Source organism: Periophthalmus magnuspinnatus, chromosome 17 (assembly GCF_009829125.3).
Source record: "Periophthalmus magnuspinnatus isolate fPerMag1 chromosome 17, fPerMag1.2.pri, whole genome shotgun sequence".
NCBI classification, from domain to species: Eukaryota; Metazoa; Chordata; class Actinopteri; order Gobiiformes; family Gobiidae; genus Periophthalmus; species Periophthalmus magnuspinnatus.
Window position 1 is genome coordinate 14,775,058 of NC_047142.1, and position 14,482 is coordinate 14,789,539.

The following is a 14,482-nucleotide window of genomic DNA, read 5'->3' on the forward strand; positions in this document are numbered from 1 at the left end:
ATATCAGACATTACCAAAGTGCTTTAATTAGCCACTCTCTTATATTTCAATATTACATGCCTATTGTTAAAATAAAACTCCCGAATGTCTCCAGGGAGGACTACATAGCATTGGCCATGGTTGAAAATCATTAGGTTATCTGCTAATGGATTGGCTAATATAGTAAACTGGCCACATATTTAAATCTATTAAGAGTACTAGGTTTACTTAAGCTTCAAACACTTTTAAAATAGCTTACTTTCAAGTGTTCATTGACTAATATGGCACTATAGCCAGCACAGACGTATATATCAATGAGCAACAGTGTTCAGAACTAATGCAAAGTGCAGTGTACGGTACCAGATTCTCGTTTAATCAGTCTGTTCTGTGAAGCTTAACATAATTGTATATTCACATGGCTAGAAATTAGATAATCCTATAATTAGATCAGGTTGTAGGTGTTTGTCTACATGTCCCAAAGAAATCACATCATCAAAAACATGTGTCAGTGAATCAAAGGATTTGTAAGACAAAGTTCAAAGAACAATGCACTCTATAAAAGGTGGAATCTGGTTAATCACAACAAATCTATGGCCTAAGATATTACTTTTTTAAATATATATAAAAGTTGGCTATAATTAATAAATAAATAAGGCATCAGATTTATATATTACTTTTGGATAGTCAAAGACATTTTACAGAGCATCATTCATTTACTCCACACCCGGTGGTGGTAAGCTCTTGTAGTGACAGCTGCCCTGGGGCAGACAAACAAAACCGAGGCAGCCAATTTGTGCCTACAGCCCCACGGAACACCACTAACACTCATGCAAACACCACTTTCATACGAGGCAAAGTGCCTTGCCTAAGGACACAATGACAAGTACCAGCCAATAAATCCAAGTATTACCCAGGCTCACCCTTAATTACCAAAATTACCCAAAATTGCCATCTGGGACTGCCCCAAAGTGCAAAAAATGACAGTAAATTTGGTTCATCATCATAAAGAATTTTCCAGGGGAGAACCCCCAGGCCCCCCTTCCCCCAATCTCAATAAGACAATTATAGCAAGACAGTTTATACAAAAAGACACAAAACTTGGCCACCCCAAAATTTACATGTGGTCCAGTTGGCTACCAGTGTCACCACCTGTTTCAAAATGTGGAGGTGCTACATTAATTTGCTCTTTTTGGATTTTTCCACACAGGTGTGAACAATCAGAAAGAAATCAGATAACTCACATAAGGTGTAACTTTACATGACATTTCAATAATCTGATGACATATCAGATAATGGTCAGATTTGTGATGTCCATGTAAACATAGGCAGTATTAATGAGACGTTTAGAGCCATGACTTATGTGTTTGGAATGAGCCCGGTGTGGCACTGGTTTATAATAATGACAGCTAATACAAAGACTTTAAATGCGGGGGAGTATTGAAAGCAGCAGACTCCTCCTCTGGGCTTCGACAGTACGCCTTTATGATCTTTATTAGTGTGCTGAAGGCAAAACTGTTTGCAGTGGTGGAAGCAATATAGTTTGAGCATTTTGTGTGACTTCAGAAGAACCAGTTTTTCTCAACAAACATGTAATGAACTTATTCATGTTCTCCTTGACTGTGTCACTTCAATAGCCATAGTTGCCTTGGGGCAGACTGACAAGAGTCTTTTGGTAGTCTTGCCCAAGTACACAACGACATTGGTCCGAGAGAACCAGCAACAAACTATTTCTGGGTGAATGCTCTAACTACTGAGCCACTGCAGAATGCATTCAGAATAAGTAGGGATGGATTGCAAATTTGTTATCTGGTAGTCAACTGGTAGTAGTGATATCATGGATCAGATATTTTAATGCACTGAAAGCAAACATGGCTGTATGTTTACACAGACATCATAAAAAGCACAATAAATGTACCCCAAGTTAGATCCCATAAATATATTAGTAATTATTTTTAACCAAACTGATTTTTTGTGAACTTCACTACAACCTCACTTCAATTTGTGGGTCTTGCTAAAGATTGTAATTTTTCAGTTAACGGCCAGAACAAGAAATTGGATGAAAAAGACCAGCACTGCAAAAAGTTAGAAAAATGCAAAATCAAATTGTAATCAGTCACATTTAAACACATTATGAGCCAAAACCTAGCCTCCTCTCCTTAGCCTTTACTACGGTTGAGCAATTAGGAAAAATAATTAATTCATTGCTAAAAATATCCAAAAGTATTCTGACAAGCATTGTGATGCCAATTAGATTTACTACATATGTTTTAATAATAGGATTCTGTTCAAAGTTCACATTTTTAATCACGGCCAGAAGAATTAACGGTCCTATATTATGCAAAATTGACTCGTGAGCTTTAAGCCATGTTAGAATGTTGTTCCCGCATCAAAAACATACCTGGAGGGTAGGCTATGTCCAGGTATAACACAGATCCAAAAATAGGAAAAAGGCCCTTTAACAAAGACTGAAAAACTTATACAGATCATGTTTATACAGATCAGAACAAGACAGGATATCTTGTTGTTTCTAAAGAAAATTATGGCACTTCAGAAATTGCAGTCTTTGCGATTTGCTTTTCAAATTACAATTTCGATTCAATTACAGTTAACCTTGCAACCCAACCCCTTACAGTCTCGTGTACTTGTAGGCCCAACTTCCCTCCACACAGTGACCTCTACTATGCCCTTACTTGCTGCCTGCTCTTCCTCACCTCACCTTGCACCTCTTCTACCCCAGCCATTTCCGTTGTAATGACCGGAGCCTCTTCTGGACCCATCGAGTCCTCCATCTCCGCCAGAACTTTCCCCGAACTTGAGCCGCTCACGGACGAGTTACTCCTCTGCCCACAACATGGCTCTGTGCTGGTTTGGCTTTTGTCTGCTCCTGATATGGCTGTGGGTATTTATAGGACAGTGGACCAGCTGACCCTGACACGAGCTCAAAAGACATCCATGGACAAAGACGCTACGCTCCAGGGGACATTAGCCTGGGACTAGGCTTAAAGATTCAACGCTGTTAGGTTAAGGAGAGTATGCCCTAGTTTGGATTAAATGGATGAATGACAATGAAATGTGAAAGGAGGAATGATAAAAGGTCAAGAAAGTGACAATGACGATGTTTCAAGAGGTTTGGGAGGTTTTGTCTTTTCTTTTATACCAACATTACTGTATCTTCATGATTTGGGTTATTGCAGTGTGATTACATACAGTTCCCAGATATCTTTTACTGACAATAATACTAATGCTTTAGTCTTAGTTAAAAAAAACAAAAGAAAAAACAACATGCGCAATGATGAACAAGTTGTTTATGTTATAATTTGGGGTTTGGGGTTCAAGATAATCAGAAAGCAGAATGAGCCTCACATGAGTCTCTGATTTGGATTGCCAGTTTCAATTTCTTAAATCCAGTTGGTTTAAACCTAAAAAGACTCTCTGTGATCTGAATGTCACTACCTAAACGGCTGCACCTGCAGCCAATCATGAATCAGTGCTAGTGAAGCCTCTGCAGCTCAGGAAGTGAATTCTGAAGGTTCTGAGCTTTCACGTGAGGCCTGTCCATGTACTGAGAATGAGAAAGACTTGTATGTGTCCTCTATCTACAGGCAACCCAGATTCAGATGTGATTGTAGTACCTTTTATTCAAAACAGCACAAACACAGGCTACATAGAGTTCCTTTAATAAAATATACGCTTATCATAATCTGTCCAAATTCTATTATCCCAAATAATGAAATAACAGAACAAACACAGAGTCCATGACCTGGTCTGTTGCCATCCAAAACCTACAATTCCAAAATGGCATTTACCAATTTCAACAACTGTATTATACAAATGTATACCTGTCTACTAAAATAATCGTTAACTGTAGCCCTATACTGTCTATATTGTTTAAACATTTAAAATAATGATTCAAGTTTTTCCCTATAGACTTTCCACGCAGTACTATCTTATATAATTTCCTGCACAATGAATCTTGTATCAGATATTCTCAGTGAAGCCCTTGTCTCATTTGCATTGGGCTTTAAAAAGAGCTGCATTCTTCACATAGTGCTCCTCCTGTCAAACTCTACGCTACTTCACACTTTATGCTTTGTCATGTTGTAACCTCTATCTCTCCTCTTATTATAAACAACTGTTTTGACAGATGTCTGTTTGGCCAAGTCTTTTATTGTTGATTAACCAATTGAGAGCTATCACTGAACTAGCAGAACAGGAGATTCAAGTTGGCACATCTTTCCATCACTGCTCCTCTTTAAAAGTATTTAAACTAGGCCACACAGGTCAAAGGACACCAACAATTTGATAATTATTCAAGTTTGATCAAGTTAACCAGATGTATGCATTGTTAGTAGATGGACCTGAAATCCACTTTTTTTTTTTTAGGATTAGCATATAATTTTAAAATAAATAAATCTATAATGTAATAGTTTTTAAAGTCAACATTTTGTTTTATGACAGTTGAAGCCTTGTCGATTTTATTCAAAATGTTAGATTTAATTGCCATTAATGTTACAGTTTAATTTGTCCAAAATTGGGAACATGTTGCAGTATTGGTTTGCATAATAACTCAAATTTGGTGGCGTTTCTAATCCTTAGACTTAAGGGTCCTATATTTTGTTTCATTCACACTTGTTTAAGTAATCCTGGATTATTGGGCTGTCTACATGTCCAAAGACCAAAATAGTGGTAGTTAACAGCTGTCTTTTTAGCTTTTGTTTCATGGAGATTGGTTCCAAATTTTATATATATATATATATATATATATATATATATATATATATATATATATATATATATATATATATATATATATATATATATATATATATATATATAAAATGCTCTATAATATAATATAATGCTCTGTTCCACCTTATGATGTCATCATGGTGTGATACAGGAAGTGCTCCACTGTGTTCTTAAACTCCATATGAAACAAAAGTTAAAAAGACAGCTGTTTATATATATATATATATATATATATATACACACACACATATATATACTTTCTATAATCAGGTATTATACATTTAAGCCTGAAGTTACAAAACTGAAAACCTGAGATGTAAGAAAGTACTTGAAGTGGGTATGTTAAGCATGACAAGACATCATATTGTAATTATAATCGAAAAGTATCTGCACGTCAGGAAACCAGCTGAATCTATGATGACAACACGCAATGACAAACATTCAGTGACCCATGAACTTTCTGACTTTTCAAATTGGTTCAAGTTGAGACAGAACACACAAATGCTGCTCATCCAGGCTAAACAAATGCTAAAGGACACACAAATCTATACTGCCCTTTGCACTACATGCTACATGCTAACTCAGGTTTAGCAACAGGTTAGCATCAACTATACTGACTACGTTTTAAATGGTGCTACTAGACAAACATGGCTGTCAATTCAAGAACATAAAAAAGTTAGTATGCAACTTTGCACATTCATAGAGCTAACCATTATCCCTATACCAAGTATCTGTAAATTGTGGAGTTATCAAAAAATACTCAGATAGGCCTACTCGATACTATACTCTCATTTAAGCAAGTATCAATACTGGAAAGAAATAACTTTTCCAGAGTAGCTTAACTCTATTGTCTGAAATTGTATTATTGTGACAACACTAGTAAAACTTTATGGCACAAGTCACTATAGCCAACTAACTCAAATTTGAAATGTTAAGGAACCATAATTCAACCCAATTACATGAACCAATCCATTTAAAAAAAGTTTTGAAATCCTAATAAAAAGCTGGGATTACGTGGCAGACATCAGGTGTGAAACACATCATGTTCAAAATGAACAGTTTTCATCCAGAAATTAAAATAAATACAAAATAAAAATGCATTTGTTATTTTATTAGTAAATTTTACAAGGTCAGATAAAATTATGAATTAAATTTTAAAAGTACATGCTGTAACTTTGTGGTAGACCTGCCTCCATCCCTCCAGCGCTCAGTGAACACATGTAAGCCTACGTCCATCTAATGCATACATAATTATAGCTGCGCCTTCAAAGTAAAAGACTTCAAAATCTAAATTATAGGTTTGAAAAGTGGTGAGTGAGCTTTATAGCGCTTTGTAATGAAAGTCAATGGGAGCTAACTAGCCCCTATACTTCCTGTGCGCCACGCCTCCCTCAACATGACACGTGTAGCCTGCAAGAGAAGAGATACTTCTACTACTACTCTAAAAAGTACTTCAAATACATGCTCAAAAGCAGTACTAAAACACATATGATTTTTAATATATGCTTTTCAGTCGGGATTCGTTATAGGGTGCAAATTGTAACACATTTAACATTTGAGAGACTGAAATCTGAGCTGCTAAACTAATACAAAATTCCATGCAATGCAGAAGTTGTAGAGGTCTGAACTACAGGGTGAGCAGCTTTTGTCAAATACTTCATGGGATATAAAAATTTGACCATTCAAATTGCAGTTTAAATTAATTTTGAACCCCAGTAAACTTAATAATTTTCAATGGACAAAAAACTAAATACAACTTATTAGAACTTAAGCCTTCCATCTGACTGAAATTCCCAATGTCTGTCCAAAAATTCCCACATCACACTGAAGTAAAATTTTAGTGAAAAACTTTTATCCTTGTTTGGGTTCTCCTACTTGCATAAACTGAGTTGCAGCATGCCTAAAACTACTAGCCTCTCCCATTAGGTGCCACCCATGCCGTGCCATGCCATACCGCTCTTCCCGTTAGCCGTGTCCATAGTGATGATGCTGTGATTGAGATTCAGAGTTCTCTCCAAGAGCACAAAGGAAGAATCCTGGTGTAGGCGCTTGGTACACGCTGTTCACTCCTCTGTCTTATGTAACGAATGTGTGTGCTGGGTTTAAAGACGAGGGGAGGGAAAAAAAGGAAAAAAAAAAGTCTGGCTTTGGGGGTTTTCTGAGCGAGAGAGATAGAGCGAAGGCAGGGGGAGGGGTAGAAGAGAGAGGAAAGGCTGGATTACATTGGATGAGGCAGCAGAGGAGGAGAGAGGGAGAGAAAGAGAGAGAGGGGAGAGGGAGGGCAGAGAGAGAGAAAGAGAGAGGAGAGGGTGAGAGAGCTGCAATTACATATGAAGAGATGTCAGAGAAGCAGAGAGAAGGAGAGAGAATGAGGGAACAGAGAGGGAGCAGGGGAGCAGAGGGGGAGAGTGAAAGGAAGAGAGGGTGAAAGAAGAAGGGAAGAGCTGCATTTAGATTGGGTGATCAGAGGAGATGTACAGGAGAGTTAGAGGAGTGAGAGGGCAGAAATGAGAGAGCTAAACAAAGAGGAGGAGAGAAGGAGTGGCACAGAGAGGGAGAGAGGACACGGGGAGGAGAGGGGAGAATAAGAATGAGTTATGGAGAAAAAAAGACAGAGGAGAGGGGGAGAGGCTGTATTTACATTGGGTGCATCTGATCTTTTATAATCCTATTCAAACACAATGGATGTTATTGATATTAATGTGAACAAGCTCAACAAGATTATGCAGACTTTATATCTGCACTATGGCATTTGATTACTCCTAAAAAGCTGCGAGAATACAAAAACTTAAATAAACACGATTTTTATTTGCCACAATTACATTAGTTTTGGTTTAATTATAACAAATGTACCTGGCTGTAAGTTATAAAGTTTGTAGAGGTCCAAAGTTATTCCTCACTTTCCTAAAACATTGATAGCATCCTAATTATTCACCACAATGAGTTTATAGGAGCTTCTCACAACTTTTCAGAGGCCAAAGTGGAGTTTTGCCATCAGAGTAATGATAACTAATATGCTAAATGCACACCTGTGTTACTTCCTTGTTGGTGGACAGTAAAATGAAAAAAGATACAGTTCCTCTAGGCAGGATGACATAAAATGCTGTTGTAGGAAACCAAAATGAAAACATAGCAACTGGAAAGTGTTAAAGGGCCTGTACCTGATTCACTCTCATGTATTTAAGCATTTGTCTTGCCCCACTACAGATATATTGTTTACGCAGCTCTTGAGGTCAAAATATGCGTGTTGTGTACTTTCACCATCTAATTATAATATTACTAAGTGTTTTATTGATCTGACAATCAGGAAGTGCACACTTAGCATGCTAGTTGTTAGTTTTACCATTGCAGCTGTTTAAAGCGCTTATAAACGTATTGTGGTGAATAATATATACGCTTTGACTGCATAAGGTAAGTGAGGAATAACATTAGACCACTGCAAACTGTTTAAAATTAACTTCAGTTTTTCAAATTTTAAAGACATAAAAAAATCAGTGCCTTTAATAAGTAAGGCAACAGCTAAACCCATATCTCGTGTCCATCATGTCCCTTCAGTCCTGTATACGTAGCCTTAAATTCCTCTCTAGCACATCTGAACCCCCCTGACCCCCACGACCTTTGACCCCAGGGCAGGTATGAGACCAAATCAGGGGAAACAGAGAAGCAACACAAAGCAGATGTTCACGACAGCTCCTCATCTCAAACCAGGTTTCAATCGTATGCTTCTAGGAATGCCATCTGTCTTTCCAAATATATACAACTATCAAACAGAACTAGTCAATTTGTTTGCAGTGGTCCAAAGAAAGTTATTCCTCACGTACCATATGCATTCCGAGCATCCTAATTATTCACTGAGGTAAGTTTATAAGCGCGTGTCGCAACCTTCAGGACAGAGTTTTGTTGTCACAGTGGTACTAAAAACAACTACCATGCTAACAGTGCACCATTTCTCCTTATAATTAGATGCAGACAGGACACAGCAGTTTCATTTTGACCCTAAGAGCTTGCTTTTGTCATATATCTGTACAGGGCAAGACACATTTTACTTTATTACATCAAAAGAACAAGAAATTGAAGCCTTTAAGTTTTGGAAATCTGAAATAACTTATGACAAGCCAGAATCAATAAAAGGAATTCCAACTATAGAATGTGCCTCCAATTTATCCGCTATAATTGCTATCCTCAATTAGCTTAATTTGACTGGAGTCGAACTCTATGGGTGATATCACTCTCCCTCAGTCCACTTCTTTATGCAGTTCATGGTCAGTGCTGATGCCCTCTGCTGGCAACCATTGGAAGTGATGCAAGTTTAAAACAGCAAAGCAGCACAGCTATTTTGGCAACATGACAATTAAATTACAAAAATGGAGTAAAAAAAATGTATATCACTGGTTGCAGAAATTTTCAATCTCTCCCTTTATTAAACCAAATCAGAAAAAGAATGAGATGAGTCAAGTTTCAAAGTCTGATCTTGGCTCCAAACCACATGCCTTTACTGACAGAGAGGTGGCTGTAGACTACTGTGATTACATTTCGATAAATTCGACAGCCCAGTGACCCACCTGACACCTCCAGATGTGTAAAGTTGTGAGGGAGACACTTAAATATAAACAACATCTCAATCTACACCTGAATACTGTAAACAACTGTGCTAAGATCACTGTGCTAACACAGCTTTGCTAAAAGTTAGCCTTGCGTCACAAACAAAGCACCGCACTTCACACAACCCCAGCAGATTCCACACATGCAGTTATCAGCAGATGGAGTTTTATATTGAAATGTATGACTAACATTCTGTTTTCAATGGGTCAGTAGTGCTGCAAGAATCTGAATACTTACAATTAGCAACTTGCAAATATGGCAATTATAATTTTCTCTGCAAAAACTAAATATTTGTGTTATTTTGCGTAAAACCTGCTAAAACTGATATTTAGGGCACTACAAATTGAAATGTATGGGATTCTTAGACCTGTGAAGATAAGTTTTATATCGTCTTATTGATAAATTTCAGCTGGAATGATATTTTGGCATTTAACCCATCTGTATCCAATAAGACAACCATATGATGTCACCAGACCAAGTTACCGTTCAGGCCTGTGGAGAGGAGACCCCACTCACAGTAATGCAAGATGGATATGTATATTGACATTCAGGGCAATGAAATGACATCTCCATGGAGACAAGCAAGACAAAGTGCACCTTTAAATGACTGCAGTCTTGATGAGACTGCAAATGATTTTACTAAATGAGAACACTGAATTTGTGATTGCAACATATACCACCATATTTTGTCCCTTTAAAATTCCAAAGTGTGACAGGTCAAAGCCACTGCACCCTTTATGGAGGTCACATGCGCTCTGTAACAACACACTGGAGTTTGGAGAAAAAATAAAATCTCCCCCCACACACACACACACTCACACACACATGCACACTGACCCTGGGAGAGGAGCTAGTGGGTCAGGGCCACACCTGCATGGAGAGGGAAGTCCACAGATCATAAACATGAATCAAACATGTCACTTAAGGTCTGACACATCTCCATGGTGTTGTTATAGCTTTGCCTCAAATGTGATAGTGGCATTGAACACATCTATTTTTGAAAAAAAATAAACTCCAGTAATTGAATAAATGCAAGATTGATTCAATTACATGTGTTTTATATGTTTCTAAAGTACCAGAAAAACATGCATTCTTAATGTTATTGATCTTACCTCTCCAGATCTGACCTATAGACTGTATTGAAGTATATTAAGTGAGTGTGATGTTACTCATTCAACCAGTCAGCTCCAGCTAAATGAAGCCAATAGATTCTAGCAGTTGTTGCAGGTAATTTGATGCAGATGTTCATATTTGGAATTATGAGCACGCGTATCAAATGTCTTCAATTATTACATACAAAATAGTGAAATAAAAATGTTATAAGTTGATGGAGCCTAATCATGCCCATGCTCACTTCCTATTGGGAACACGGCAACCAGCAGGCTATTTATGCCGTCTTGTATATAATGTCTATGATCTGACCTGCACCTTGTCCTGGTGCTGTTACCAGTTTCTCTCCAAGAATAAATAAATATATAAATAATAACATCTGAGTATAAGTCGCACTTTTTTTTCATAGGTTGGTTTGGGGTGTGACTTATACTCAGATGCAACTTATATGTGAAATTATTAATATATATATATATAATTTCACATTGTCACACTGACAACCGCACGAGGGCACTCTAGGCTTGTGTACCAGTATGACAGCCACGCAGAAGCACCACTTCAACTACGTCTGGCGTTGGCGGAGTTGTTCAGATGCGACACCGAGGAAGAAGAGAGTAAACTTGTTAGCTTGTATTTTATTAACTGTTAATACCTTATGTTAACATACTAGACATGTACTCAGTTCCTTGTCTATGGGTCATGTAGCTGAATAAATTTTACAGTAACAGCATGTTAGCGTATTACTATTCAGCCTGTTGTTCTCTATTTTATTGTCATTTTTATAACTTGCCTTTAAAGATAAAATGTCTTTCCTTGATCTCAAATTTTGTAAAATAAATTTCCCCCCAAAATGCGACTTATAGTCGAGTGTGACTCATATATGTTTTTTTCTACATTAGGCAATTTTTCACTGGTGCAACTTATACACCGGAGTGACGTATAGTCTGAGAAAATACAGTAATTTAAATTGATTTGGAAAACAAGTTTAACACAGGGTTAATAGTGTGGAACTTTCTAGCCAAAGCTACAGTTACACCTTTAACTGTAAAGTGAAATTACACAAACAACGCCCCAAAAAAGTGTAACAGTATTTCAGTTATGGACTTGTTCAGATGAATGTAGGCCATTTTATAAACTGTGACTAGTAGTGGCGTAATAACTGTATGAAATGTTTTCTATGAAGAGTCATGTAAACGTGCAGGACTGGCTGGTCTGGTCACACCTGTGCATCAGTCCTCACAGAAACCGCTGACTTTAATTATATCAGAATAAAAGAGGTTAAAGTATAATTATCATTCCTGGGCTCACACTTGAGAAGGTTTAAGTGACGCGTCCATGAGAAAGGCCCTTCTTCCCTGCATAAGCTCCTATCAGAGAGATATGAGGAATTGTGAACTCTGCCCTGTTGAGCTCTGATGAATCAGCCAAAGTGATCCTCATGTGCAGTCTATAAGCATGGTTACCTACAGTCAGACAGTGTGTGAGCATATACAGAAACAACCTACAGAGTGCACATGTACAGTGTGTCACCATGTATACCTACAGTCAGTGAACAGAGTGATACAGTAATAACACATTGACATTGGCAGAGTGGAAACTAGATCAAGTAGCAATACTAACAAATATCACAAACACAAGATTTGACGTTTCCTGAATAAAGGGCCACATGGTACTATTATTTAAGTACAGAAGCCCTATATCATCTAAATCATTGTGGTATTGATATTGGCATTGGGTCTATTCTTTAGTATCCAAATAGAGTTTGAAATTTTAGAGGATATGATACAGCAATGAAATAATGTCATGGAAAGGCAGTGCAGGTAATATGACAATCACCGTTTATCAGCCACTAGCCTTGTATTAAAGGCTCTGAACCTGATTTCAAACCATGCATCAGGAACATGTTTTAGTTTAAACTTATAGCCTCGCCCACTTAGTCCTTTCTGCTGCTGTGATATTGCTCCATGAAACACCTGTCTGGGTTAGTGTCATGCAGTTGTTTCTTTATAGCTCTCCAACTCTGCCTACCACTCTTGAAAATGCAACATGACAGAGAATCAAATCATGTAGACAGAACTAAATATTCAAGGTTTGTACGTTAAACATATGTGAATGGAACAAAACACAACTCCAGGTCTGTTTGTGATGAGAAAACAACATTATAACACAGATCAGAGAACAGTATAATATGGATCCTTTAACTATCGCATGTCTCCAGCCCGAGATACTCCTGTGTTTACTCCTGACACAATTGGCCTCTCGCTCCAGCTGAGTGACTGTGACTCACTGGGAGTACATCGAAACAATCTGTATTTAATAGTGCTGTGATACTCTGCATCCAAACGGAGTCTTTAAACGTCTCACTCCAAACCGTGCGCATTGACAGCACCTTGCGCTTGGGTGCTTTGTGCGCACAGGGTCCATTGTTGTGACTAGCCAGACTACATGCGTGCTTAGGCAATGTGGTGGGCGGGGCCTGCGCGCACACTCCAAACTGTACATTTTGTTCCCAGAAGCTGTTTAAGCGCCACAATAACCTTTGATCCTGTGCAATGCGTTAACATATATGATCAGTGTAGGATGCTTTATATCGAAACGACCAAGGTTCACAGAAAATTATTTAAAAAATATATCATTATTGCAGTTTGGGCAATGCAACTAAGGATATTCAATGAAAAATGTGGCTACAGGCGCAGGGTTTTCAGACAAAGGTTTTTTTTTTCCCGATCCATATGGCAACAATATAGCCACGTGTCAGTATACATCTCCACTTGGGTGCCTTCACACTTGCACATAAACCGCATCAAAACTAGGACTAAACCTGCACTAGACCAAGACCAAACCGAGTCTTCATCTGGACTAAACCGAGCTCAAACCAGAATCAAACAATGAACGCATGCGTGCACCCCTAGACTATTTCTGAATACGCATTTATGGCAACTTTAACTATAGCAGGAGACTTTTACAATGTTCCCACCACCACAAACCCGGGGGTGAACAGCCACGTCCATCCCGCTGACCCCACCCACGGCACGGACCCTCTCAGTGACACGTGAGCATTTGGAGAAGCTCGGCTCAGGGGGCAGCGCAGCGGTCACTGGAGTTCACAATGGTCACGGAGATGCTACGTGCTTGGGTAGACGCGATTGTGTGACACTTTTTTAATCCTTAAGTATTAGCTGGTGTCGACTATAAACATTTACGTTTCTATAGAAATTGAACAGACTAGCCAGGAGCGGTGTTTTGGAGCGCATAAAGCAAAATTGGGATTCCGGTGAGGTGACGCACGCCGCTGCCTGTCGCTCTGCGTTGCAATTGATATCTTGCGTGCTGCTGCCTGCTTTGCTTTGCACCTAGAATCCACATTACCGGAGGCTAGCTGTTTGGTAGCTGCGCCGCTGCCAGGGGATGTGTTAAAACTGCAGACTAGACTCAAGTTTAGAATTTGCGATATGTTGGTCTTTACGCACGGACGCCCAGACCAACGCTGACCCAATAGTTTTAGCCCCGAAGCGTGGTTGCTAAGAGAAAAGAGCTCCAACCTGGCAGCTTGGTACAAGATTAACTCTAAACAGCCTATAATAAAGCTGAACGCACTACGCATCGCTGGAAACCATGACAGAGGACAAACAGGCAGGCTACGCACCTTTGGCTTTCGCTGTCTTCGCGTTTTTCTTGGCCGCCATGTTGCCTCTGTTGAACTGCAGTTTAAAGACTGACAAAAACACGCTCTCTTTGCAGCGGAATTGTAAGAAAGAAATCAAAATTCAACCTCCTGGGTCATAAAAACTCAGGTCCGTGCGAGGAGCCCCGTCCACTTTCTCCCTGGCACCCGCGTAAGCCAATCTGCGGTGCGCTTTGGGGACACAGGCGGGACGAGAGAGGGTTTGATCCAATGGGATGCGAAGAGGCGTAGGGCTTATTCATCTGTGTGGATAAGAGCAGGTATGCCCCGCCCCCAATAGCACAGACCACGCCCACTCAGCTCCTATGGAACGTGGCACCATAGAGACCCTCCCCCCTGCGCTGTGCACGTTCACTT

The 14,482-nt window shown here is 38.9% G+C and overlaps 1 protein-coding gene across 7 annotated transcripts in view; it reads right to left on the minus strand.

The window, feature by feature from the left end:
* asph (aspartate beta-hydroxylase) overlaps positions 1-14,274 on the minus strand; it is a 40,888-nt gene extending 26,614 nt beyond the window's left edge. For 3 of the 7 annotated variants that reach the window (XM_055228589.1, XM_055228587.1, XM_055228586.1), the window contains exon 1: positions 2,696-2,849. In XM_055228589.1, coding sequence (XP_055084564.1) covers positions 2,696-2,768 — 73 coding nt within the window. In that variant the 5' untranslated portion in view covers positions 2,769-2,849. Of the gene's footprint in view, positions 1-2,690; positions 2,850-6,682; positions 6,825-14,086 lie in introns of those variants that run through there. The other 4 variants (XM_055228588.1, XM_055228590.1, XM_055228593.1 and 1 more) reach the window with 4 other exon arrangements.
* Positions 14,275-14,482: the final 208 nt, after the last annotated feature.